At 44.2% G+C, this 24416-nt stretch overlaps 1 protein-coding gene across 5 annotated transcripts; it reads right to left on the bottom strand.

Annotated features, from left to right (window-relative positions):
- Positions 1 to 3325: 3325 nt before the first annotated feature.
- Positions 3326 to 24362, bottom strand: SMAGP (small cell adhesion glycoprotein). Of its 5 annotated transcripts, XM_069970308.1 has the most exons (5): positions 24228 to 24361; positions 24077 to 24114; positions 13281 to 13372; positions 11692 to 11769; positions 3326 to 3955 (listed from the first exon to the last, which is right to left on the bottom strand). In XM_069970308.1, exons 3-5 carry the CDS (start codon positions 13309 to 13311, stop codon positions 3780 to 3782), a joined length of 285 nt encoding a protein of 94 aa, XP_069826409.1. In that variant the 5' UTR covers positions 13312 to 13372; positions 24077 to 24114; positions 24228 to 24361; the 3' UTR covers positions 3326 to 3779. The 5 variants fall into 5 exon arrangements, with proteins under 5 accessions (XP_069826409.1, XP_069826411.1, XP_069826413.1 ...); XM_069970310.1 differs by lacking the exon at positions 24077 to 24114 and having other exon boundaries at positions 24228 to 24362; XM_069970312.1 differs by lacking the exon at positions 24228 to 24361 and having other exon boundaries at positions 11692 to 11766; positions 24077 to 24184.
- Positions 24363 to 24416: the final 54 nt, after the last annotated feature.

The raw sequence follows: 24416 nt of genomic DNA, 5'->3' as shown, positions 1-24416 counted from the left end.
AACGGTTCCATGTCAGCACTAAGCCATCCCATATACTTATACAGGAAAGAGACCTCTGACACCTTCACAGGGCGCAGTAGGAATTCCCGGTTTACAAATGACTGGAAGGGCCGAATGTGTTATTCAGACTGTCAGAGGATTGCCGCTGAAAGTAGTATGGGAGCGGGTGGCCATCTACCTTCCCTGCACTGATGTGGGGAGCGTAATAATAAGTAAGGGCCAAAGTGGTCCTTGAAGTATGGGCCACTACTGTGTGCTTGTCCCCAGGGTAAGATGTTCCAAATCTATACCAGTGACAGAAAGCCTTGTCTCATATATGCATAGGCTATTCTTGAGGTCTGATGAAGGAACAGTTCAAGTCCTGAAATACGTTACCTGTAGATGTTTACAAGTTTCCATACTATACTGGTCTGCACGGAGGACTCAATCTTTTTCTCTGGATTCTTTGCTTGTAGCCGGCTGGGTTACGGTGTTTGTACTCCAGCAACAACCATTTACCTTAAAGTTGATGAGTGCATACAGTGAGTTTTACACAACTTAATCAGGTGAGAGACTAGTTACAGCACCGTGCTCACCTTGTAATATTGTGTTACCTAATGAGGCACTCTGCCTTTTTTGTTTCTTATATTCTAGTCTCTTATATAGTCATTATTAGATCACCACTAGCTACATCAGAGACACCTGCATGTCTAGAAAACGTACTCTCCAGAGGCAGATGCACTAAATTAATGACAGTTTCTCAGTTGGATTAAAGGGGTTATCCAGCGCTACAAAGACATGGCCCCACTCGTCTCCAGCTTAGGCGGGGTTTTGCTGCTCAGTTCCATTGAAATGAATAGAGCTTAATTGCAAACCGCACCTGAGCTGGAGACAAGAGTCATGTTGTCTCTGAAAAAAAGTGGTCATATTTTTGTTTGACAGGTTTTTAATCAGCCATGACCTCTCTACAAACTGGTCACATAAGGCCAGGTGTTGTCCTGCACCAGGAGGATTCTAGGCTGCAATGCCCCAACATAAAAACCCTGACCAAGGTAAAATAAAATCCTTAGGGTACTATCAGCTGTCAGAGAATTTTCACAAATACCAACTTGCTGGATTATTGTGCAGGCAGCATAGCATCCCCATATGTTCATATGTGCTCATAGGAAACCTATTCTATGAAGATAACTGGTACCAACATCAGCCCTGCCAGTTTGGTGTTTTCTGGCAAATACTAGTCAAGCTACCTGATTCTGGGCTGTGAGCACAGATCACATTAAGAGCACTGTGCCTTTAATGACGTGTGTCAAAGCCCTGCACACTAGTAAGTTTGCTTATGTAAGTGGCCGATAAAGTTACCAGCAGATACTGGTCTTGCTGCTGGGTTTATACCCTTCTACATTCATGTCCTGCTCCTCTTCATGCAACAGCCCATGTCCTAGTATTTGCTTCACACAAAGTTTTATGGAGTCACGCCGCAACCTTTCCTGCAATGATAGCTATGGATGTGCCATCCAGAAAGACCTGTGGAACCTGACTGATGTACCTGCAGCTCATACCCTGCAGAAGTGACAAGCACATTAGCAAAAGAAAAGTCAAGTCAGGAAAGTTAAGGTGGTTTCACATGGTAATATGGACACCTTTTGAATTCGTATTGCATCCATGTCAAACCAGCCCCGTTCTTGATGCTTAAAGCGACTCTGTACCCACAATCTGACCCCCCCAAACCAACCACTTGTACCGTCGGATAGCTGCATTTAATCCAAGACCTGTCCTGCGGTCCATTCGGCAGGTGATAGTTATTGTCCTAAAAAAACTACTTTTAAACTTGCAGTCCTGTACCAAATGGGAGCATCTGTGCCCTAACTTTGCACCACCCCTCCTCCCCACCCTCATCATTAGGAATGCTACTGGAACATTTTCTCCATGCTGAACATGTGCTTAATAAGCCAGCCCATGTGCCGCACTGACACAGCTGATAAATAGGAGGCAATCTGCCTGGAGCATTCCTAATGATGAGGAGGACGTACAGAGCAGTTGTGCCAGCCTAATGCATATGCAATGTAATCCCTGACTGTTGGGCATGGGGCTGCCAGTTTAAAAGTAGTTTTTTAGGACAATAACTGCACATCACCTGCCAAAGAGAACCAAGGACAGATCTTGGACTAGTAGCAGCTATCTGAAGGTACAAGCAGTTTTTTTTTTTGGGGGGGGGGGGGGGGGGGGGTTCAGATTGTGGGTACAGTCACTTTAAGTCTTTTCAGTAGTTTCTCTAGAGAAGCACATCCTGTACAGATGTGCCATAGCATGTACAAAGGGACAGGGGCATAACTAATCTCATGGGCCCGGTTCAGCAGAATACACAATAAAACCATTTTTAAAAATTCTTTAATTTTATTGCTACTTAGTTTTAATTTTTCTAAATATAGTTAGTGTGGCCATGTTTTGTACTTAAATCCATTATTCTTTGAGCTAGAGGCGGCACAAGCCCAACTCCTATGATCCCTTGCCCGCCCCTCTGTCTGTACAGTGATCGCATGCTATCCAGCAGGAGATCGGAGTGCATTTCTAAATATCCCCAAGTCTATTTATAAAGATAAATTACCTTTGCAGTCTGTATCCAATAGTTCACCAAATCATCTTCCCCTGGAAGTACACCGTTGGGCGTCACCATCTTGATCAGGTCACCAACGCAGTGAAATCACCAAGATGGCGGCACCCAATGGTACAGCCAGGGGGCAGATGATTAGGTAAAGTATTAGATAGAGATGCAAAGGCAGTCTGTATCTTTATAGACTTAAGTTCTCTTTAAGCCGCTGTAAGATAAACACAGCAGAAGACTGTCTGTAAAGATGACTGTGCAATGCAGGTCTGTATGCCTAGGAGGGCCAGACTGTTCATCCAGTGTTTGACTGTCCCCCCAGAGGATCCTCCGATGGGCCCCCAGCTTTAGGACCCGCATTAACACTGACTGACATGTCGCTTCTCACTGGTCCTTTTGTTGGGCCCCAGATACCCTAGTCCGACACTGTTCATCTGCCCACCATGCTGGCTGTATTGCTGGCTGGGCTGTAAAAGGGGAAGTTTATAACCTCTGTTGATGTGCCACTGAAAGGGGGACCAGTCTCACAAGCATCTCACCTTCACTTTTGTGCCCATACTATGGTCAACTGCAGGCTAATGTTCCCATACTATGGTCAACTGCAGGCTAATGTTCCCATACTATGGTCGACTGTACTAATGTCTCCGACAAAGCCTGACAGCAGGTTTACTTACCTGAAGTTAGAAATCCCCAATATGTACACATGGAACTGGCAGCAAGTCCATATTTAGTGCATTACAGGCAAAGATCTTAATCAAACTTTTATTCAGGAATATTTTGAATCAGGCATGGATGCAGTATTACACCAAGTTTCACATAGTTTAGAAACAAGTAACAGACTATAAACAATATTCTTGTATAACAAAAGTTATCAATATTAACAAGAAAAGCCAGACTGCCAAAACAAAGAAACAAACTGATATTTACAACTAACTATACATGGTACAAACGGTGCGAAAATAAGACCAGGGTGGTATGGGGAGTGTGGTTAGTGTTAAAATTACTTGGGGGGGGGGGGAAGTATATACACAGAATTCCTTCAAATTTCTTATGCTTTAGGAAAAGCAGATTGGTGTTGCACAGCCACATGTCCACAGAAAAGGCATCCAGAGTATTCGCTGCTCCACTGAATTTTTTTTGTTATAGGTTAATAACATACCAAATAAATAGGATTCATTTAGTCAATCACGGGCAGAGATTACATAAAATATTCCTTCTCTTCTTCACCAGTATCACTGTTCATAGGCAAGGCCTTCTGTGCCTCAACTTCCTCATTTGTCTCATGAGTGTGGTAGGTGCCCTTGTGTTTGTACAGGTAGACTGCGATCAGCCCCAGCACTATTAGCAGTGTTACAAAAACAGCAGATATTACACCTAAAGGAAAAACAGCAAATTGCTTACAGTTAGTCACTAGTATTAAGTAGTTCCCTTATAGATTTGTATTTGCTTTGCCTCATTTTGCCCCCTTCGCATTACATTTTGTCTGCTTAGGTAGTTTATTCTGTCCTGCAAAAGTAGTCCCAGCCATTTCTATAGCCCCATAGATACCTGTATGTTACAGATCTCTGTTGAAGCTGTGAGGGGGTGTGGCATGAATGACTAGATCTGTGGAAAGGCTAATTGTTGGACATTTACATCAACCGGTTTCAGAAGTTTATATAGATTTATAAGTTACTTCTATTAAAAAGTGGATGCATACCAGTGCTTATCAACTGCTGTAAGCCCTGCAGGAAGTGGTGAATTCTATCCAGTGCTCTCGGCCTGTTACAGGAACTGTCCAGAGAAGTAAAATCCCCATAAAGAACCACTCCTGCTCTGGATAGTTCCTGACATGGGCAAAGGTGGCAGCACAGAGCACTTTGCCAGACTGGATAGAATACACCATTTCCTGCACGACATACAGCAGCTGATAAGTACTGGAAGGCCTCAGATTTTTTTAATAGAAGTAAATAATTCTATGCAACTTTTCCACTACAGTGTACAGAGTGGTCTGCCTCCTGCCATTTTTCACTGTGCATACATATGCCACAGCTCAAACAGTGTCGTTGGATCTGGGTAATGGCACCCCACCCATCTGATACTGATGAACTATCCTGAGGATAGGTCAGTTAATTTTGCCTGGGAACCTTCTTTAACCCCTTCAAGACTAAGCCTATTTGGGCCTTAATGACCAGGCTCATTTTTCAAAATCTGACCTGTCTCACTTTATGCTCTTATAGCTCAGTGATGCTTTAACGTATGCTAGCGATTCTGAGATTATTTTTTTGTCACATATGGCACTTTATATTAGTGGCAAAATTTGGTCACTACTTTGTGTGTTTTTTGTGAAAAACATCAAAATATCATGAAAAATTAAAAAAATTTGCATTTTATGAACTTTGAAATTCTCTGCTTCTAAAAAAAGAAAGTCGTAGCACATAAATTAGTTACTAAGTCACATTACCGATATGTCCTCTTTATTCTGGCTTCATTTCATAAACATATTTTAATTTCTTAGGGTGTTACGGGGCTTAGAAATTTATCAGCAAATTACCACATTTTCGTGAAAGTTTCCAAAACTGATTTTTTTAGGGACCAGTTCTTATCTTAAGTTGATTTAGGAGGCTTGTATACTGGAAACCCCAATAAGTGACCCCATTTTGGAAACTTCACACCTTAAAGAATTAATCTAGGGGTATAATGAGCATTTTAACCCTACAGGGGCTGGAGCAAAGTATTCACCATTAGGCCGTAAAAAAATGGAAAATTAAAATTTTCCAATATATAGAGTTTAGAGTAAAGTTTCTAATTTTCAAAAGGAACATGAGAGAAAAAGCACCCCAAAATTTGTAACACAGGTTCTCATGAGTACAACGGTACCCCATATGTGGGCGTAAACCACTGTATGGGCACACAGCGGGGCTCAGAAGGAAGGGAGCGCCAATTAGCTTTTCCAATGCAGATTTTGCTGAAGAAGTTTCTGAGCACCAGGTGCGTTTGCAGCGCCCCTGTAGTGTCAGCAGAATAGAACCCCCCCAAAAGTCACCCCATTTTGGAAAGTACACCCCTCAAAGAATTCATCTTGGGGTAGGATGAGCATTTTGACCCCACAGGTATTAGAGGAAAGTATTCAAAATTAGACCGTAAAAATGAAAAACTCGAATTTTTCCAATAATATGTTCGTTTAGTTTGAAATTTCTCAATTTCACGAGGAACAAGAGAAAAAAATTACCCCAAAATTTATAAAGCAGATTCTCTTGAGTACAACGGTACCCCATATGTGGGCGTAAACCACTGTATGGGCACACAGCGAGGATCAGAAGGAAGGGAGCGCCAATTAGCTTTTTCAATGCAGGTTTTGCTGTAGAAGTTTCTGAGCACCAGGTGCGTTTGCAGAGCCCCTGTAGTGCCAGCGGAGTAAAATCCCGCCATAAGTCACCCCATTTTGGAAAGTGTACCCCTCAGAGAATTCATCTTGGGGTAAGATGAGCATTTTGACCCCACAGGTATTAGAGGAAAGTATTCAAAAGTAGACAGTAAAAATGAAAAATGCGAATTTTTCCAATAATGTGTTCCTTTAGTTTGAAATTTCTCAATTTCTCGAGGAACAGGAGAGAAATGTCACCCCAATATATGTAAAGCAGGTTCTCCTGAGTAGAACGGTACCCCATATGTGGACATAAACCACTGCATGGGCACACAGCCGGGCTCAGAAGGGAAGGAGCGCCAATTAGCATTTTCAGTGCAGATTTTTCTGAAGAAGTTTCTGAGCACCAGGTGCGTTTGCAGAGCCCCTGTAGTGCCAGTGGAGTGAACCCACCCCATAAGTCACCCCATTTTGGAAAGTGCACCCCTTAAAGAATTCATCTTGGTGTGTGGTGAGCATTTTGACCCAACAGGTATTGGAGGAAAGTATTCAAAATTGGCCAGTAAAAATGAAAAACTCGAATTTTTCCAATAATATGTTCATTTAGTTTAAAATTTCTAAATTTCACAAGAAACAGGAGAAAAAACGTACCACAAAATCTGTAACGCAGGTTCTCCTGAGTACAACGGTACCCCATATGTGGGCATAAACCACTGTATGGGCACACAGCAGGGCTCAGAAGGGAAGAAGCGCCAATTTGCTGGAGCAAAACCGCAGCTAGTAATGGTTATTAGAATAGCACAGTTACTAAAATACAATAAAAAAAATGAGATTACAGGTAATGTGGGGTGGTTACGGACAGTCTGGGGTGGTTACGGACAGTCTGGGGGTGGTTACGGGCAACCTGGGGTGCTTATGGGCAACCTGGGGTGGATACGGACAACCTGGGGTGGTTACTGGTAGTCTGGGGTGGATACGGACAACCTGGGGTGGATACGGTGAACATGGGGTGGTCACAGGCAACCTGGGGTGGTTACAAGCAACCTGGGGTGGTTACGGGTAATCTGGGGTGGATACGGTGAACATGGGGTGGTCACAGGCAACCTGGGGTGATTACCGGCAACCTGGGGTGGTTACAGGCAATGTGGGGTGGATACGGACAACCTGCTGTGGTTACAGACAACCTGGGGTGGTAACTGGTAATCTGGGGTGGATACGGTCAACATGGGGTGGATACGGTCAACATGAGGTGGATACGGTCAACATGAGGTGGATACGGTCAACATGAGGTGGATACGGTCAACATGAGGTGGATACGGTCAACATGAGGTGGATACGGTCAACATGAGGTGGATACGGTCAACATGAGGTGGATACGGTCAACATGAGGTGGATACGGTCAACATGAGGTGGATACGGTCAACATGAGGTGGTCGCGGCAACCTGGGGTGGTTACAGGCAACTTGGGGTTGTTACGGGCAACCTGGGGTGGTTACGGGCAATGTGACATGGATACGGACAACCTGCTGTGGTTACAGACAACCTGGGGTGGTTACGGGTATTCTAGGGTGGTTACAGGCAACCTGCTGTGGTTACGGGCAACGTGGGGTGGTTACGGGCAATCTGGGGTGGTTACGGATAAACTGAAGTGCTCATAGGTAATCTGAGGTGGGTACCTGTAATCTGGCGTGGTTACGGGCAATCTGGAGGCGGTCATTGGCAATTTGGGGTGGTTAGAGGCAAGGTGAAGTGGTCAGTGGTGACGTGCGGTGGTCAGAGGCGACGTGCGGTGGTCAGAGGCGACGTGCGGTGGTCAGAGGCGACGTGCGGTGGTCAGAGGCGACGTGCGGTGGTCAGAGGCGACGTGCGGTGGTCAGAGGCGACCTGCTGTGGTTGCGTGCAATCTGGGGGGGTTACATGTAATCTGGCATGATTACGGCAACCTGGGGTGGTCACAGGAAACCTGGGGGGGGGGGGGGGGGGGGGTTACAGACAATCTGGCATTGTTATGGATAAACTGAAGTGTTTATAGGTAATCTGGGGTGGGTACATGTAATTTGGGGTGATTATGGACAATCTGGAGGGGGTCACTGGCAACGTGCGGTAGTTACGGGCAACGTGCGGTGGTTACGGGCAACATGCGGTGGTTACGTGTAATCTGGGGGGTTACGTGCAATCTGGCGTGATTACGGACAACCTGGGGCGGTTAAGGGTAATTTGGGAGTAAACTGCAATTATTACTATAATAAAAAGTGTGTGTTTTATTTTTTTGTATGTTTGTCACTTTTTGTATTTTATACATTCATTTTCACTGTATTACTATGATTACTGTGATATTTTCTATCACAGTAATCATAGTTCAGTGACAGAGACCAAATTGGTCTCTGTCACTTTAAATTTTCAGAGCTTGGCTGGTTGTGGAGCGCATGCGCACTTCATAACCAGCCTGGACGTCGAGGAGGAAGGAGCTCCAGGAGCCGGTGAGTATATGGGGAAGGGAGGGGTGACTGAGGGACAAGGGTGACACTTTTTATCCCCTGTCACCAATCATTGATGGTGACAGGGGATAAAAAGTGCCGGGTTCCACATGGCACAAGCGATCAGCGGTATATAGTATATACCGCTGATCGCTTGTACCGGGACCCCCCAGGGGGGGTCCCGATGACTGCCCCATGCTCTCCGCTACCTCCGGTGGCGGAGAGCATGGGGCTTTCATTCATTTTTATTTTCTGATCACTGTGAACAGACATTAGTCTGTTCACAGTGATTGCGGCGGCCATCTTGGATCTGATGGCCGCCGCGGGGAGGGAGAGGGTTAGTGACTGGGGCACTAGGGGGCTGATCTGGGGTCTGATTGACTTATTTCATCTCCCCCCGCCGTGGATTCACGGTGGGGGGAGATGAAATGCAGTACAGCGCCGGCCCATTAGTGACCGCCGTATCAGCGGTCACTAAGGGGTTAACTGCCGGGATCCGGGCACGGCACGGATCTCGGCAGTTGCGGCGGGTGCCCGGCTATCACTGACAGCCGGGCCCCGTCGAGGATGACAGGAGTGCAGCTCCTGCGCCCCTGTCATCCCGTGGACGTACCGGCACGTCCATCTGCAGGAACTGTATGCAGATTTGGACGTGCCGGTACGTCCATATGCGGGAAAGGGTTAAAAGGGGTAGTGCGGCGCTAAACAATTATTCACTAAATAACACACATTACAACTTATATACAACTTTGTAATGTATGTTTTATTAGTGAATTAGTGAATTGCCCCCTTCCCATGTTCCCCCCCCCCCCCACCCACGGAAATGTAGTGCTCTATACTCACCTGATGCGTGTGGACCCCCGTCCGCCATCTTCCGACAATAATGTAATCTTCGGCCGGCCCGCTCCAATCGTCCCTCGTGCCGGCCGCCCTCTGCCGCGTCATCAGCTGCTCAGCCGCGATTGGCTGAGCAGTTATGCAAGGGGGCAATTAACTAAATAACACACATTACAAAGTTATACAACTTTGTAATGTATGTTATATTAGTGAATTGTTTAGCACCGCACTACCCCTGTAAATGCTTTGGTGAGGTTTCTAATTTTCCATTTTACTATCTATATTATAAATTAATCCTGAAAACCTGCAGCTTCTATTCTCACCACTAGGTTTAAACCCAAGCTGAGACTTTGTGTCTGTGGTAATAAGCAGGAGGCCACAGGTTTCACCTGTAGATAGACAGCATAAGACAATGGCAGCTCCCTTCAAAAGGCCACAGAATATGCTCAGGGGTGTTTTATTCATCTCAATATACAGAACCAGTCTGTCCATGGGGCTTGATGTAGAGAATATCACTAAATAGTTAACAGCCCCTCATAATGTACAAAAAACAAACAAGGTTTTAGGATCTAGCTCCAAATCAGTTAAATAAAATCTAGGCAATACTTGCCATTTAAAGTTTGCTCTATTGATCTCTTCTTTACTATATTCTTCTTAGTGTCTTACCAGGACTTATACTTAAAATTATGAAACAAAATTTTGGATGTGATGTCAATCTGTAGGATATTCATATCTTTGTATGAGCCTAGTTAAAGGGAATCAGTCAGCTCCCAGGCCCTACCTGAGGTGCTGGCAGTGTGCTGTAGCTGGCAGTCCCCCAGTAAGCATGGTGCCTTTTTGGTAATTTTCCGTTCAGTGGATTATGTACAATCTTATGTCTCCTACTGTCACAGAGCAGTTGTTCGTGCCACACTAGTCATGCATCCTCCTCCCTCTTCATGAATAATCAATGCTGTCCGGCCTCCTGCTTGCTCAGCTGTCAGCTGATTGCAGATCAGTCCTCTGTAGGCAGTTTATCTCTGAAAGAATCTCTCCTCCCTAATGTGTTGGAGCTGTGGTCTAGGGGTAACTCACCTGTCTAGAGACCTGCCAGCAGTTCATTCTCTGGTTCAAATCCACTGATGAAAATTAAATAGATGTTTTTTTCTCATTATTGTATCATTGTTAAGGCTATGTTCACACAGTATTTTGGCTCAGTATTTTGCAACCAAAACCAGGAGTGGATTGAGAACACAGAAAGGCTATGTTGTCACACTGTTGAAATTGAGCAGATGGCCATCATTTAATGGCAAATATCAGATGTTGTTTTAAAACAAAAAAAAGTAATTTGCCATTAAATGACAGCCATCCACTCAATTTCAACAGTGTGTGAACATAGCCGTTCAGTGTTTTCAATCCACTTCTGGTTTTGGTTCCAAAATACTGAGCAAAAATACTGTGTGAACATAGCCTTAAAAATGATATGAGAAAAAAAACGACAGATTTAATTTCCTCCAGGGGATTCGAACCAGAGAATGACCTGCTGTCAGGTCTCTAGACAAGTGAGTTACCCCTAGACCACAGCTCCAACACATTACAGAGGAAAGATTCTTTCAGACAAACTGCCTACAGAGGACTGATCTGCCATCTGACAGCTGAGCGAGCAGGAGGTCGGGCAGCATTGATTATTCATGAAGAGGGAGGAGGATGCATGACAAGTGTGGCATGAACAAATTCTCTGTGATAGTAAGAGACATAAGATTGTACATAATCCGCTGACGGAAAATTACCAAAAAGGCACCATGCTCACTGGGGGACTGCCAGCTACAGCACACTGTCAGCACCTTAGGTAGTGCCCGGGAGCTGACGGATTCCCTGTAAAGAGACTGTCAGCAGAATTAGACTGTCCTATCTCAGGGTGGCATAAACTGGTGACTGGCGTTACATCTTTTGGATCTTTCCATGCAGCTGATTCAGTAATCCTTTCCATTATGTAAATGAGCCAATTAATCTTCATTCATAAGCAGAAAACTCAAACTCCGCCCACCAGCTGCTAATTAGCAGTTATCTATCCATGTTGTGTATAGGTAGATCAACAGTCAATCAGCAGCTGGAGGGCGGGGGGGTGGCAAGAATCCTATTCTTCTGCATATTAGGAGAACAGCTGAACAAAATCGTGTAAGTAATACACCAATCTGTTCAGCATTTCGGTCACTATGCTGCCTTAAATGAGGACAGCATAAACCTAGGGAGATTCACTCTAAGAATTCAGGGAGCCTTTGTTACACAATTTGTACTTGTTCACTTGATGTGCATAATGTCCTATTTTTCTACATGAATATCTCATGTGGATTCTGTTTTACTTTGCTTCACTTGACAGTAAAGCAAACGTGTTTACTCTGTTTCTATTAAGCACAAACCTCTACTCCTGGAGTCTTATACCAGCTACTTCAAATATAGCTCAAAATTACCTGCAATAATAGCTGTATCAAAACTGTCCACATCAGACGAAGAGCTTGTAGTTGCTTTCACATCTGGCGGGGCCTCTGCTAAACAAAAAAAAATAAAAAAGCTAATATGCTAGTTAACATTTGGAAAATCTATTAAATACAGCAACTGTATGCCCATTTGCACCCTGCTGATTATAAATTTTTATTATTCGTTTTGAAGAAAAAAAAAAAAAAAAAAAAAGTCCAACTGCTGGTTGTCTGCTCTATTAAAAGATACTAGGAGCGGTTTATATCCCTCTGGAATGGCAACAGGCCCTCTTTTAGGCTATGTTACCACTATCTACCGAGAGGTGCTAACAGCTGTTGTAAAACAGCTGGAATTAATGGTTATGAACATATCTTCTGGTTGTTTTACAATGGACGTTGTTAGCGCTTCTCAGTACATAGTGTGAACATAGGGGGGTGAGTGTGTCACTTTAAGGCTATTTGCATTATGACTTGTCTATACAGGTGTAAAGGGTAAGTTTTGCAGTTTTCATACATCATGGTGCTTGTTTTCTCAGTAAAAAGCAAGCTTTTATCATCTTCAGATTGTGCCACCTGGGCGGTCTTCTCGACCGAAGCGCAACTTAGCCCTGCCTACAATGGAGCCATAGACCCACCCCTCTGACATAATCACCGTTTAGGCCCCACCCCCTCGACAGTCATTGGAACGGGCCAGCCCAAAGGTGTAGGTCACACCATACCAATGGCCCTTGAGAAGCGGGGCCTATGTCATGGCAGGCCATATTGTGGTGATGTGGGCGGGGGTAAGTGGCGCTGCATCCGTAAAGCCCCGCCCAGGTAGCACAATCCACAGGTGATGAGATCACTTACTGGAACAAGCAAAAACTGCAAAGTTTACCCTTCACACCCGTGTAAAGTCAAAGTGACAGTCACCCACTTTTTTGCATTATAAGGCATTTCACATAACCAATTGGAATTTTGGTATTCCCATCTGGGGTTTATATGCCCCAAGCACAGGATAGAGTATAACTACACCAGATGGAATACCCCTTTTACTCAGTAGGTCACTAGTAACAGGTCAGGGATACAGTAAATCACAGAAGGGCTTTGCTAGTGTTATGTGCAGGTGAAAAGCAGAATGCCTGGGCTGTATACCTCCTCCGAAGGATCTAAACTATGAAAGTTAAGGCTCCCCTCTAATTTCTGACCATCGGTAAAGTTTTGGGCAGCTGTTCCGAATACTGTATGTACACACTGCTGCTGCTTAGAAGGCAATCTCCCTCAACTTAGCTTGTCATCACCATTCCAGGGCATTCCATTACTTTCTGTGCTTCTGCTGTTTCAAACATAGTGTACATTGTTATGCTAACAAAACCTTGAAGGATATTTTTTTTTTTTTTTTAGCTGTATTCTTTATACATTTTAAGTTTGTTCAAAATTTATTGCATGGCAGGAGTCACTGTATAGCATTATGACACGTGATGTAACAAGGTCATCTGGTCTACAACAATGATGACCAACTTTATGGGCGTTTGCAGAACTTTATTTCTTTATACAAGTAAATTAACTTGGGCAACAATAGTCTTAGCTGAATGTTTCCTTACCTGCAGAAGCCACTGTGGTTAAAAACACCATAATTAAAAGGTCTTAGTCTTCCTCCAGTTGCCAATCAGATGGATGCGTATAGTGGTCTACTCTGCAAATAAGCATAATAGATACTTTAAATATCTAAACACATAGGAAGAGCTGCCCAGTCCTTAAAGGGGAACGCTGGATAAGGAAAACTTGTTTTCTATTAGTACATCAAAAGTTATATAGACGTGTCTATATAATGTATTACCATATCTGTACTGTTCTGCCACACTGGCAGCTGTTTGAAATCCAGTAAGTGAAGAAAAATGGCTTCCGTGGCAGTCCACATAGTCTCCTGCTCCCTTCTGCTATCTCCCCTTAGGAGACAAATCTTCCATGCCTCTGTCTCACATTGTGTGTGTTTGCTTAGTGCAGGCTGATGATGCAGACAGGGGGCAGGGTGTGATCTCACAGGAGGCTTGGCTGGCTGAGTGATTCACCACCTCTGACCAGCCAAAAGTAGGTGTTGCACACAGGTTGGAGTGTCGCTGCAGTACTGCAGCATATTCACAAAAATGATGCAGTAACACAAGTAAATGATGCTTAACGGCATAGGGGATCAGAGCCCAATTGTGGGGCTCAAATTCAAAAAAGATAAAGAGATGCTTGATCATAATGTGCGTGGAAATGAAAAGTAACGAAAAAAAAATTCTTTATTCCAATATTAGCGTTACAGGTAGTGAATACAGCGCTGTGTGGTGGTACAGGTAGAGAATACAGCGTGCTGTGTGGGTGGCACAACAATGGAATGATAAAGTACTGCAAATAATACAGTAACACTATAAAACTGCAATGTGTGAACACAGCCTAGATGTTCTGCAACAGATTTGGGCGGAGACTGGGATGAACAGCTGAGGGAAAGCATTGCATTCTGGAACCTGTAGTACTGTGTACAACTGCTCAACCAGAAGTGCAGAAACAAACCCCCCCCAAAACAAATGCATTTTTGGTAAGTAATGCTTTATGCTTCTGCAGAAGTTTCGTTTTTTTAACCTCTACCTGGAGTTCCACTTAAGATCAAACTAAATGGTCCCTGCTGACAAGATCCATAGGCAGTCGGGCCAATTTAGTATGTATAGGTTGGGACAACCACTTTCCATGACCCAGTATAGAAAAATGACTTGCTGTTCAATAATCATGAATTATGCTGCGTTTACACGGAACGATAATTGTTAAAATTTTCACAATAACGATCGCATTTGAGTGATATTTGTTCTGTGTAAACACAGCACACGATCAAGCCACGAACGAAAAGTCGTTCATTTTGATCTTTCAACATGTTCTCAAATAGTCGTTTATCGTTCGCTAAAATTTCGCAGATCGCTTTGTGTAAACAGTCTTTAAAGATTCACCCTATGTAAAAGATGGGCTTAAGCGAGCTTAAAGACGATCGCGATAACGATTTCTTACGATTTGTCTAAACGCTGATAGTTATAAAAAGCAAATAGTTTCAAAATCGTTAAACGATCGATTGGGCGAATTATCGCTTCATGTAAACGCAGCACTAGGTTAAATGTTCAATTGTTTGTGATATTGCTTTAGGCCATGATCACCCATCCCTATTTAAAGGGAACCAGTCAGCACAATGGTTCCCAGCTGCACACTATAGAGCTACTGTGCAACCGCCAGGGCTACCTGCCATGTCTGCGGCAGTAGGTTTACATCAGGGAAAGATTAGTTTTAATTTAGCATGCAAGGTCTGGTGGTCTCTGTCAATCATTTAGAGTGAATGCAGCAGTAGATTTACATTGGGGAAAACTGTAAGCAAGTGTACTCTGAAAATGCGACCTATACTAAGCAGCTGGGAACCATAACAGCACAATCATGCTAATTGGTTACCTTTAAATGCCCTTACCTACATCAAGACCCACACATGTTGAATCCTCAAAGCTGTATATACAAGTAATACCCGTTACCTGAGCGCTTATGCACCTGCCCCTGGTAGTGTCCTTGAGAAATTTTAAACTAAACAAACATATTATTGGAAAAATTCGAGTTTTTCATTTTTACTGTCTTATTTTGAATACTTTCCTCTAATACCTGTGGGGTCAAACCGCTCACTGCACCCCAAGATGAGTTCTTTGAGGGGAGCACTTTCCAAAATGGGGTGACTTTTGGGGGGGGTTCTCTTCTGCGGACACTACGGGGGCGCTGCAAACGCACCTGGCGCTCAGAAACTTCAGCAAAATCTGCATTAAAAAAGCTAATTGGCGCTCCTTTTCTTCTGAGCCCTGCTGTGTGCCCATACAGTGGTTTATGCCCACATATGGGGTACCGTTGTACTCAGGAGAACCTGCGTTACAAATTTTGCAGTACTTTTTTTCTCTTGTTCCTCGTGAAATTGAGAAATTTCAAAACTAAACGAACATTATTGGAAAAATTCGTGTTTTTCATTTTTACTGTCTAATTTTGAATACTTACTCTTAATACCTGTGGGGTCAAAATGCTCATCCTACCCAAAGATGAATTCTTTGAGGGGTGTACTTTCGTAAATGGGGTGACTTTTGGGGGGGGGGGGATTCTGTTCTGCGTACACTACAGGGGCTCTGCAAACGCAACTGGCGCTCAGAAATTTCTTCAGCAAAATCTGCATTAAAAAAGCTAATTGGCGCTCCTTCCCCTTCTGAGTCCGGCTCTGTGCCCATACAGTGGTTTACGCCCACATATGGGGTACCATTGTATTCAGGAGAACCTGCGTTACAGATTTTGGCATGCTTTTTTTCTCATGTTCCTTTTGAAAATGAGAAACTTTAATCTAAACGTATATATTTGAAAATTTTCATTTTCGATTTTTTTACGGCCTAATTGTGAGCACTTTCCTCTAGCCCCTGTAGGGTTAAAATGCTCATTATAACCCTAGATTAATTCTTTAAGGTGTCTATTTTCCTAAATGGGGTTACTTATGGGGGTTTTCAGGATACCAGACTTCTAAATCCATTTAAAAAAAAAAAAAAAAAAAAAAAAAAGTCCCTAAAAAAAAAATCAGTTTTGGAAACTTTCACAAAATGTGATAATTTGCTAATAAATTTCTAAGCCCCATAACACCCTAAAAAAGTAAAATATGTTTTCCAAATTATGCCAGAATAAAGAGGACATATTGGCAATGTTATTTAGTAACTAATTTATGTGCTATGACTTCCTTTTTAGAAGCAGAGAATTTCAGAAGTTCATAAAATGCTAAATTTCCAAATTTTTCATGATATTTTGAGGTTTTTCACAAAAAACACACAAAGTAGTGACCAAATTTTGCCACTAATATAAAGTGCCATATGTGACGAAAAAAAATAATCTCAGAATCGCTAGCATACGTTAAAGCATCACTGAGCTATAAGCGCATAAAGTGAGACAGGTCAGATTTTGAAAAATGAGCCTGGTCATTAAGGACAAAACAGGCTGCGGAGGCAAGGGGTTAAAATCCCTCCCATTCCCAGGCTTATAGCGCTTTTATCCTTTGGTCTATGGGGCTGAGTGAGAAGTAATTTTTTGCGCCATAATGTGTACTTTCTATCTGTACCACGATTGCGCATATGCAACTTTGATAGCTTTTTATGCAACTTTGATCGCTTTTTATTACAATTTTTCTGGATTTGAGTCAACCAAAAATGCACAATTTTGCACTTGGGATTTTTGGCGCTTAAACAGTTTACGTGCAAGACCAAGAATGAAATTAATATTTTGGACGATTCGCACATGGCGATATAAAACATGTTTATTTATATTTATATAATAGGAAAAGGGGGGTGATTCAAACTTAGGGAGTTTTTTTTTTTTTTTTTTACACTTATACTAGACACCCCCCTGGGGGCTAGTATAAGTACACTGATCTCTTATTGAATCCTATGCAGTATAGTTATACTGCACCTATTGCCTTCAGTTGCTGCAGCCCAAAGCAATAGCGTTCAGAGTCGGGATCAGCGCCATTACAGTGCAGACCCTGGCCCAGGTCAGAAGCAGGTCAGCTGTAGTCATATTTGCTTATGAAAGATGTAGACAGTGGATTAACGAAAGCTACCTGTCTGGGGTCAAATCAGCACCCCCACTACACAACTGTGGGGTGCCAGTCAATTACTATGGCACCAGAAGCCTTTAGTAGGCCTCTAACAGCCATATTAACACCGCTGATAAATCTTTGCTTTACAGGCCTAGCATTAGTCAGTATACACGATCTGATTGCCTTTCATAGCTCCCTAGCTGGTAAACAAAAAAACCCCCACCACATTATGTACACTTTGTATCACAAACAAAATGCCTTAAAATTTGTAAAGATGGTGGGGAAACACATAGGTTTCCCCAACATGAGCATAGACAAATAGGCTGTCCATGGCAACAGGATGCTGTGGGATAGGCATCCTGTTTGGCATCTGTCTTTATGTAATAAACTAGCAAACTCACTTTTAGGAAAGACAAGCCAAAAGGGTATACATGGAAAATGATAATTGGATCAGTCAAAAATCAAAAAAGCTTTCCAATAAAAAAAATAAATAAAAGGATTTATTTTATTTTATTTTTTTAAGATAAGCTTGGTGGTTGGTTTTACAATGAGACCTTCAGGTATCTGAAAAGTGATCACTATTCCCCACCACCGCTATGGACCAGATTTCCTGTGAAAATAATGGTGCTTTTACACTGAACTATTGTTCGAATTTTAGCGATAACGATTGCATTTGAGTGATAATCGGCTTGTGTAAACACAGCAAACGACGAGCGAGAAATTGTTCATTTTGATCTTTCAACAAGTTCTCAAATAGTCGTTGGTCACAGATAGACTGTAGCCGACTGTAGCCTCATGTAAACAGTCTTTCAACAGCTAACCCCCATGTGTGAGATGGGCTTAACCCCTTAACGACATCGGGCGTAAGTATACGCCCCCGCAGGGTGGGCTTTAACGCAAACTGGCGTATACTTACGCCCGATGTTTCCCCGATCGCTGTGTGTTCACACACAGCGGTCGGGGAAGATTGCCGTGCTGACTATCGCTGCTATATGCTGATCAATACAGATCAGCATATAGCAGCTAAAAACAGCTTTCCGGGTCATCGGTGACCCGGAAAGCAATGGCGATTGGTGCTGTCCGAGACAGCACCAATCGCCATTAGTGTCCCGGGGAAAGATGGTGCCGATGCCACCCCCCACGATCGCCTTGATAGGCCGGCCAGTACCGCCCGGCCCATCATGGCGATCAAACTGTAAAAAAACAGTTTTGCCAGGTTCTGCACCCCTCAGCTAGGTAGCTGAGGGGTGCAGAACAGGTGTACCATACTCACCTGATCTGGGCGTCCGGAGCGACGATCTGCGCATCTTCTTCGGGTCACTTCCGGGTTCGGTCGTCCAGCGTCGGAAATCTTCGGAAACGCTCGGGTTCGGCGGGCCTCGGCAATCTCCGCCAGTGTCGCTCTACTGCCCCCTAGCGGCTGATCAGTGAATATTCACTGATCAGTTGCTTTGGGTTGAAAAGATTTTTTTTTTTCCCCCAAGTGCGCCGCTGATCAGCAACTCTTGGCGTAGGGCATTTTTTTCCCCATATCCTACCACCACTGTCTGCTGATAAGTGCCGCACATAAGTGCGGCATTTATCAGCAGCTCCTTTCTTGGCGTAGGGATATTTTTTCTTACTGTCAAAAAAACACGTAAGAAACACTACACGGAATAAAGGCTTACACTACATTACACATTTACATACCCCATATACCAATCCCCATATAAAGATGGCCCCCAGGGTGTTTTCGGCGTCAGAGGCATATGTTATTATTGCCTCAAGACACCGAAACAGCCAGTGAGGATAAATGGGGGGGGAGGGGGGAAATCCTTCGTTCCTCCATTCATCCTCATCATCCAGTGACATGTCTGGGGGTAGCGTAGCGTACGCTGCCCCCCCAGACACGTCTTTCCTGCCAGTACTGTCCCAATAAGATCACGGTATGGCGTGAAATTCTACAAACTCTGAGACTAGCTCAGGGTACACTTACAGATTTAGGGTACGTGCACACTGCGGAATGGCAAAGGATAACCCTTTGTGCATTCCGCAGCTGGCACCCACCGGCGGACTGATGCGGGCGCGCGTCTTCTTTCGTGTCACACTCCATTCTATGCACCGGCGAATTCCGTTGTCCGTCCAAAGAATGAACACGTTCATTCTTTGGACAGAGGGCGGAATCCGCCCGTGCATAGAATGGAGTGTGACACGAGAGGAGACGCGCGCCCGCATCAGTCCGCCAGTGGGTGCCAGCTGCGGAATGCACAAAGGGTTATACTTCGCCATTCCACAGTGTGCACGTACCCTTAAGAGTGTATGAAGGAAGGGACACCCGAATCCAGCCCCCAGATGCCCCCTCCCCCCATCCTCGGAGTTAGTGGGAAGATAGTTTGGGAACTGATCTTCCCACTGCTGGATAAAGGTTACCACCTGTACGGGGATAACTTTTATACCAGCACCCCCTCTTCTGGTCCCTTGCTGCCCGAGCTACTGTAGCTTGCGGCACAATCCGAAAATATCAGAAGCCGTAATAAAGCCCTAATATTTAGCAGCCATGGAGCGGACCCAGCGCTTCTGGATATGAAGAACCCCGTATCGCACCAGGAAAACATTTTCCAGCTGACGTCCCCCACACTGGAAGACAGGAGACCCCAGAAGAAGTGCAGAGTGTGGCGTAACAGGGGGATCAGGAAGGACACCATTTTCCAGTGTGACACCTGTCCTGATCACCCCGGCCTCTGCATACTGGATCGCTTCAAGGCGTACCACACGTCATTGGGGTTCTACATTTTCTAAATTCTCTCCCTTATTCCTATTTCAGGGGTCACGTTGATCCAGGGATTATTCTGATTGCCAATATGGAGACAGGAAGGAATTTTTCCCCTGTGATGAGGCTACTGTGCCTCACGAGGTTTTTTGCCTTCCTCTGGATCAACACAGGTTGAATTTGATGGACACCTGTCATTTTCAACCTTATAAACTAATAATTGGCCTAATACCCCCAAATAAATTAGAATTGTCCCTTTTCCCCAGCTAAATAGGTATGGCCGCCATTCCCATTAGAGGATGCCATGATGCAATTACAAAGCCTCTGTGCGGCCAGGACAGTAGAAACCCCCCACAAGTGACCCCATTCTGGAAACTACACCCGATAAGGAATCTAACGAGGGGGGCAGCAGGGATATGGCCCCCTGGTGACGGGCACATTTGTGGTGTGAAAATGAAAAAAAAAAATTGTAATTTTTATTTTCACGGCACATGTTCCACATATGTGCCAGTCACCAGTGGGGTCCATATGCTCACTGTACCCCCTTGTTGGATTACTTATGGGGTGTAGTTTCCAGAACGGGTTTACTTGTGGGAGGTTTCTACTGTCCTGGCAGCACAGGAGCTTTTAATTGCGACATGGCCTCCATCCTCCATTTCAGCCTCTAAATGGCGATCTGTCCCTTTGGTGGCTTGCCCTGTGTCCATATGGCACATTATGTCCACATGTGGGGTATTTTCGTACTGAGGGGAAAATTACCCTACACGTTTTGTGTCCACTTTCTTTTTTAACCCCTTGTGGAAAAGGAAAATAAAAAAATAAATCAAGGCTAGACCAACATTTAGTGTAAAAATTTTTTATTTTTACACCAAATCATTGATCTTGTCTTGATTTTTTCATTTTCACAAGGGGTTAAAAGATAAAAAAACAAAAAAACAAAAAAAAAAACAAAAAAAAACACTAAATGTGTAGAGCAATTTCCCCTGAGTACGGAAATATCCCACATGTGGACATAAAGCGCCATGCGGGTGCAGGGTAAGCCTCCAAAAGGAAGGAGCGTCATTTGGCTTTTGGAGGCTGGATTTGGCTGGAATAGATTTCGAGGGCCATGTTGCATGTAAAAGGCCCCTGTGTTGCCAAGACCGTTGAACCCCCCCACAAGTGACCCCATTATGGAAACTACACCCCTCAGGGAATGTAACAAGGGGTGTGGTGAGCATATGGACCCCACTGGTGACGGGCACAAATGTGGAACAATATGTCATGAAAATGAATTACTACATTTTTTACACAATGTTGGTTTAGCCTTAAATTTTTCATTTTCACAAGAGGTTAAAAGATTAAACACACAAAATGTGTAGAGCAATTCCCCCCCCCCCCCCCCCCCCAGGTCCGTAAATACCCCACATGTGGACATTAAGCGCCATGTGGGCGCAGGGCAAGCCTCCGAAGGGAAGGAGCGCCATTTGGATTTTGGATTTGTCCAGAATGGATGATGAAACGCCATGTCGCATTTACAGAGCCTTCGTGCTGCCAAAACACTGGAAACCCCCCACAAGTGACCACATTCTGAAAACTACACCCCTCAAGGAATCTAACAAGGGGTGCAGTGAGGATATGGACCCCTTGATGACAGGCACATTTGTGCCGTGAAAGTAAAAAAAAAAAACCGAACAATTGTTCCACATTTGTGCCAGTCACCAGTGGGGTCCATATCCTCATTGCACCCCTTTGTTAAATTGCTTGAGGGGTGTAGTTTCAAGATTGGGGTAACTTGTGGGGGGGTTTCCAGTGTTTTGGCAGCACAAGGGCTCTGTAAACACAACATGACCCTTGAAATCCATTTCAGTAAAATCTAGCTTGCAAAGGCCAATTGGTGCTCCTTCCCTTTGGAGGCTCGTGCTGCACCTGCTTGGCACTTTATGTCCACATGTGGGGTATTTCTGTACTCTGGAGAAACTGCGCTACACGTTTGGTGTTTTTTTTCTTTTATCCCCTTGTAAAAATGAAAAATGAAGGCTAGAACAACATTTTAGTGTAAAAAAATAGAATTTTTCTTTTTTTACACCACATTGTTCTGAAAATCTGTGAAGCACCTGTGGGGTCCAGATGCTCACCGCACCCCTTGTTACATTCCTTGAGTGGTGCAGTTTTCTAAATGGTGTCCCTTTAGGGGTGTTTTTTAGGTTTTGGCACCCCAGAGCCTCTGCCAACCTGAAGTGGTACGGTCAAAAATTACCAAATATAACGGAGGCGTTGAAATTCACTAGGCGCTCCCTTATATCTGAGGCTTGTGGTTGCGTCAAATAGCGTAATAGGGCCACATATGGGATATTTCTATAAACTATAGAAACGGGGCAATCAATATTGGGGTGCATTTCTCTGCTAATGGGTTTATCATTATGAAAGATATTGGATTACAATAAAATCTCTGCATAGAAAATAAAAATTTTCAAATTTCTTACACACTTAGCTTTTATTTCATTTCTGTGACTCCCCTAAAGTGTTAAAAAAAACTTTCTGGATGTTCTTTTGCAGAGTTTGGGGGGTGCAGTTTCTGAAATGGGGTGCTTTGTGGGGCTTTCTAACATCCAGTCCCCTCAAATACACTTTGAACCTGAACAGGTCCCTAAAAATATCTGATTTTGAAATTTTACTGAAAATTTGGAAAATTGCTGCTAATGTTTTAAGCTTCCTATTGTCTAAAAAAAAAAAAATGAAATAGTTTAATAAAAGCTACCAACATAAAGTAGACAAGTTGCTACAAGGACCTGCACGTTGGTACACGGGGCTATTATGGCTTGATCAAATCATATACAGACACTCTGGTGTTGATTTTTAATATAGGCCTAGCGGCATTAGTATCAGCCATAGATGGGATGTGCAGCCGTTCCTTTCTCTCCATTTTCCGAGACAAGTTGCTAATGCTATTTAATATATAATTTATGTGGCATAACCATTTTCTGTATAAGCAGAAAGGTTTCAAAGTTGGAAAAATGCATTTTTTTCACAATTTTTTCCAGAGTCAAGTCATCATAACTAAAGAAAAAAAAGATAACACACATACTCACCTGCCCCCAATCCCCCACCAATGTCTGTCCCATACTGCTGATCACCTCCTGCTCTGTTTTCAACAGATAGGAAATGCCCAGTACCAGCCAAATACTGGTGGTAATGGTGGACCGCCTCAGTGATGGCCTGAGCAGCCATTTCCTGAATTGAGTATAAGACAGGAAGGGCTTGGCAGCAGGGACTGGCAGCCATAGAGCTTTGTTCACTCATTGTAACCAGAGTCCATTGAAGACTTCATCTTCTCCTCAACAGCAAAGACTGGTCAGCAGAAACTCCCAGGGAAAAACACTTCATCCTTAGGGGCCTCACAGGTGTCCTCCATTACTAACTTTGAAGAAAGCCAGATGCAAGCAGGTGGCTGCTGGCAGACATTTCTGGGTACCATGAAGCAAGTTTGTAGCACTTTAGTGTCCCCAGTACTACAACGCCCATCGTGCCCTGACCGCCAAAGGACTCCAGCTGTCGTGAAGTGCCTCCTCCATTGTGCCCTGTCAGATGTCGTTTTGGAGAACATAAAACACCACTGCACATCCAGTATATACCTTATTGTGACGCAACACAGCACTGCAGGTAAATACTGTATACCGGCATCCACAGGATCACTACAACACACAGCAGCATATACTTCCGCCATAAGCATCCGACATACGGCGGCTACTGCAACCGAACAATTGCCTCTAAGGAGCAGGAGCGCCGCCCCGCATAGACATAGATACACGGGGTCGGTCAGCTACTTGCTGGGACTTGTAGTCGTCGGGTCCGCGCAGGATACATTGTATGACACAGGTGTTAGCTCTGCCCTTTACTTCCGCCTCCCGGTCACCACACTCGCAGGTCTGTCAGCAGATGACACCTGTGTCCGCCTCACCGCCCCTCATGTTATGAGCGGACTGTCCCGCTGTACACCGCGTCCTGTATGAGGGGGAAAGATACGGAAACTTCCCGCCACTACTCACCGTCTAACGTCTCCTCACAGCCTCCCGTCACCGAGCGCCTACAATAGAGCGACAGGTGGTGAGCCGCGTTATATGGCGCTCCCGCCACACCCAGCGCCGTCCGCCCCGTAACCCTTCATTATCCCCACACTATAAATACACAGCGGGTTACCTCATCCATAGGATGTCTATTATAGCAGCCATCATGCACCGGTGGTGTGTGCTGGATAACGTACGATGAATCATATTACTTTTTTTACGGCATTTCCTGACCGGTTTTTGGCTAAAAGTCCCTAGTCCACATTGTATACAGGCTCCCTCAGTTTTGAAGTACTGGACAAAAAACACTGTAGATCATGTA

This window comes from Dendropsophus ebraccatus, chromosome 5 (assembly GCF_027789765.1).
Source record: "Dendropsophus ebraccatus isolate aDenEbr1 chromosome 5, aDenEbr1.pat, whole genome shotgun sequence".
Lineage (NCBI taxonomy): Eukaryota > Metazoa > Chordata > Amphibia > Anura > Hylidae > Dendropsophus > Dendropsophus ebraccatus.
The sequence above is the reverse complement of the archived record's forward strand: the minus strand, read 5'-3'. Positions and strand labels throughout refer to the sequence as shown.